General features: G+C 36.4%; 1 protein-coding gene across 1 annotated transcript in view; it reads left to right on the plus strand.

The window, feature by feature from the left end:
• The first annotated feature begins 631 nt into the window (after positions 1-631).
• Smp_016890 (hypothetical protein) overlaps positions 632-2,380 on the plus strand; it is a 4,048-nt gene continuing 2,299 nt past the window's right edge. Inside the window, exon 1 of the mRNA XM_018798451.1 lies at positions 632-1,091. Coding sequence (XP_018653392.1) covers positions 682-1,091 — 410 coding nt within the window. The 5' untranslated portion in view covers positions 632-681. The remainder of the gene's footprint in view (positions 1,092-2,380) is intronic.

The raw sequence follows: 2,380 nt of genomic DNA on the forward strand, positions 1-2,380 counted from the left end.
AAGTCAGACGAGAAGAGGCAGGAAAGATATATATGATACGTTACCAATATATCGAGAGGCGTTAGTTCTTAACTGACTAATGAAACGTAGGAGCTGTGTCTCACGCCGAGTTGAAACGTGATCTGGTGTGAATGCATGACCGAGCGCCTCCAGCTAGATGAGTCCATGAAAACTAGTATGGTCAGCATCCAATGTCGAACATTTACACAGCTATTGATTTTGGCGATTTATTTATAGCTACAGTTAACTCCCCGCTAGTGAGTTTGCATTGCCAGAAGTTTAAACCCAACGAGTTTGACGTGGGTAAACACTCTTCATGGCGAAAGCTTTTTCAAACTAAATTTCTTTTACCCCTATTCATACACCTAGTACTAAATGGGCCAGTATGACAGGAAAAATACAGACATCTTTGTAGATATTTTGTTTATATTTTCGAAATAAATTCTCAGCGTAAGTGAAATAGCATCTGTTATGACTGTCGAAAATGACTTACAGCACATCACTTGACAAATTTTCTGTCTTGTAACTAGATAACTACGCCTCTCTATTCTCACTACTGATGACTGAGACATAGATATTGTTGGATGAAGCAACTGTCAAGTTCAAAAATCACAAATGACCTTGATGGGGACTCGATCCATCCTCGATTAGCAGGTACATAGTGCTTACTACCCAAATATCATGAATAAAACCTTAATCCTCGGTTTGAGGCACTATGTCACATTAAATGCAGTTTTTCCAAATTTTTATGCTCATCGGACTAAATTATCTCCTATCTGTAGAAATGACTCGAAATTCCATTCGGTTCGTTGCAACCAGATACAATACTCTCCATTCTCAAAAGTTTCACACCCTCCTAACTTTTTCAAAAGTCCTATCAGCTTGACAACTTATGCAAAGTTTTCTACCCAATCGGAGAACAATAGTCCATCAAATGTGAACGAAAACAATGAAAATGACTTGGAAAAAAGGAAATCTAGTCTAATAAAAAGATTCAAGGATGCCTATGCAATTTACGGGAAGGTTGTTCTGGTGATCCATGGTGTGACTTCATGTTTGTGGTTCGGACTGTTTTATTCACTGGCTTGCACGTAAGATATTTTTTTCCTTATCACTCATATAATAACGAGTATCTCCATCAGCCTACGACTAGGATAAACTATGTTGAGTCATAGAGCTGCTCATCATTTGTTACGATTTTTACAAGTTATGGAGCTCCGTTTCTTTGACTGATATGATTTATCTAATTGTACGCCTTATCTACATGTCTATCTGAAATATGAAAACTTATTAGTACTTGAAACAACTAGTTTACCCCTCAGTAAGGATAATACACTTCTTGAAAAACTAAGAATGCTGTGGACGCCTAAAGTTATGTGGCATCAGTTGCAGATGAGTAGTTACTCAACTTTTCCATCTATTTCATATTGACTAATCTTGAGTCAGTTCCCTTTATGTACCAACTATCTTCCATGCAACTTTGTTCATTAAAGGTAATAGGTTAAAGTGTTGCGTCAGGTCAATTTTCTACGCTCAATGTTCCGATTCTTTCGTTAAAATGAGTTGAGGATTATTAGATAAGTTTCGAAATAAAAATTGATTTTTTTCTAGACACAAATAACACTATACAGAGCTTTTCAAAGTATATAAATTAATTGATTCGTAATCATCATTTACTACCAAATCCGTAGTATGATGTGAGCAACAATAGGTACAAACACGGGAAACTGGTACATCCAATGCTTAGCCATTTGAGAATGGCAGTCTAATTTATCTTAGATATGAGAAACACATCTTTGACTTGGATTGATCACTAGTCGCTTCAAACCACAGATAAATTAACACTTGAAATTTTCAATTAAGTACTAAGGGTCTACCCTACTGATAAAATTTAGTATTCTAGCCGTTGTAAGCAGCGATGCGAACATGTTCCGAATGCGATTCCCTCCAAATGCAAAATGTGGCTTTATAACTGGTTTTTGTAGCTACCCAGTGTGACAAATCACTTAACTACTCCAGTTTTGTCTATTGTAACATTAAGTGCTTCAGTTGACTCAGTCGGTATCGGTTTACAACTTAATCCACTTATTTTTCCGTGATGTAATCTCCCCATCTCGTTCCCGTCTTTTATTATAACTCATTTATTTTGTAAGACGAGACCTTTAGATTAGTCAGCTTCAGTGTAGGACCAGTCACATGTATGCATCGTTCGAAGTTGCCACACCTCATTAGCACAACAAGATGATCACGAAAATCATCGAAGTAGTTACTTCAATGGCAGTAATATATAAAAAAAAGATTGTGTATAAGGATATGGTACAAGAAGAAAGAATTCAGTCAGTCAGACTTAGTTCGTAGAAAGAAAGGTATAAAGCAATTT

The sequence above is a fragment of the Schistosoma mansoni genome, chromosome 6, assembly GCF_000237925.1.
Source record: "Schistosoma mansoni strain Puerto Rico chromosome 6, complete genome".
NCBI classification, from domain to species: Eukaryota; Metazoa; Platyhelminthes; class Trematoda; order Strigeidida; family Schistosomatidae; genus Schistosoma; species Schistosoma mansoni.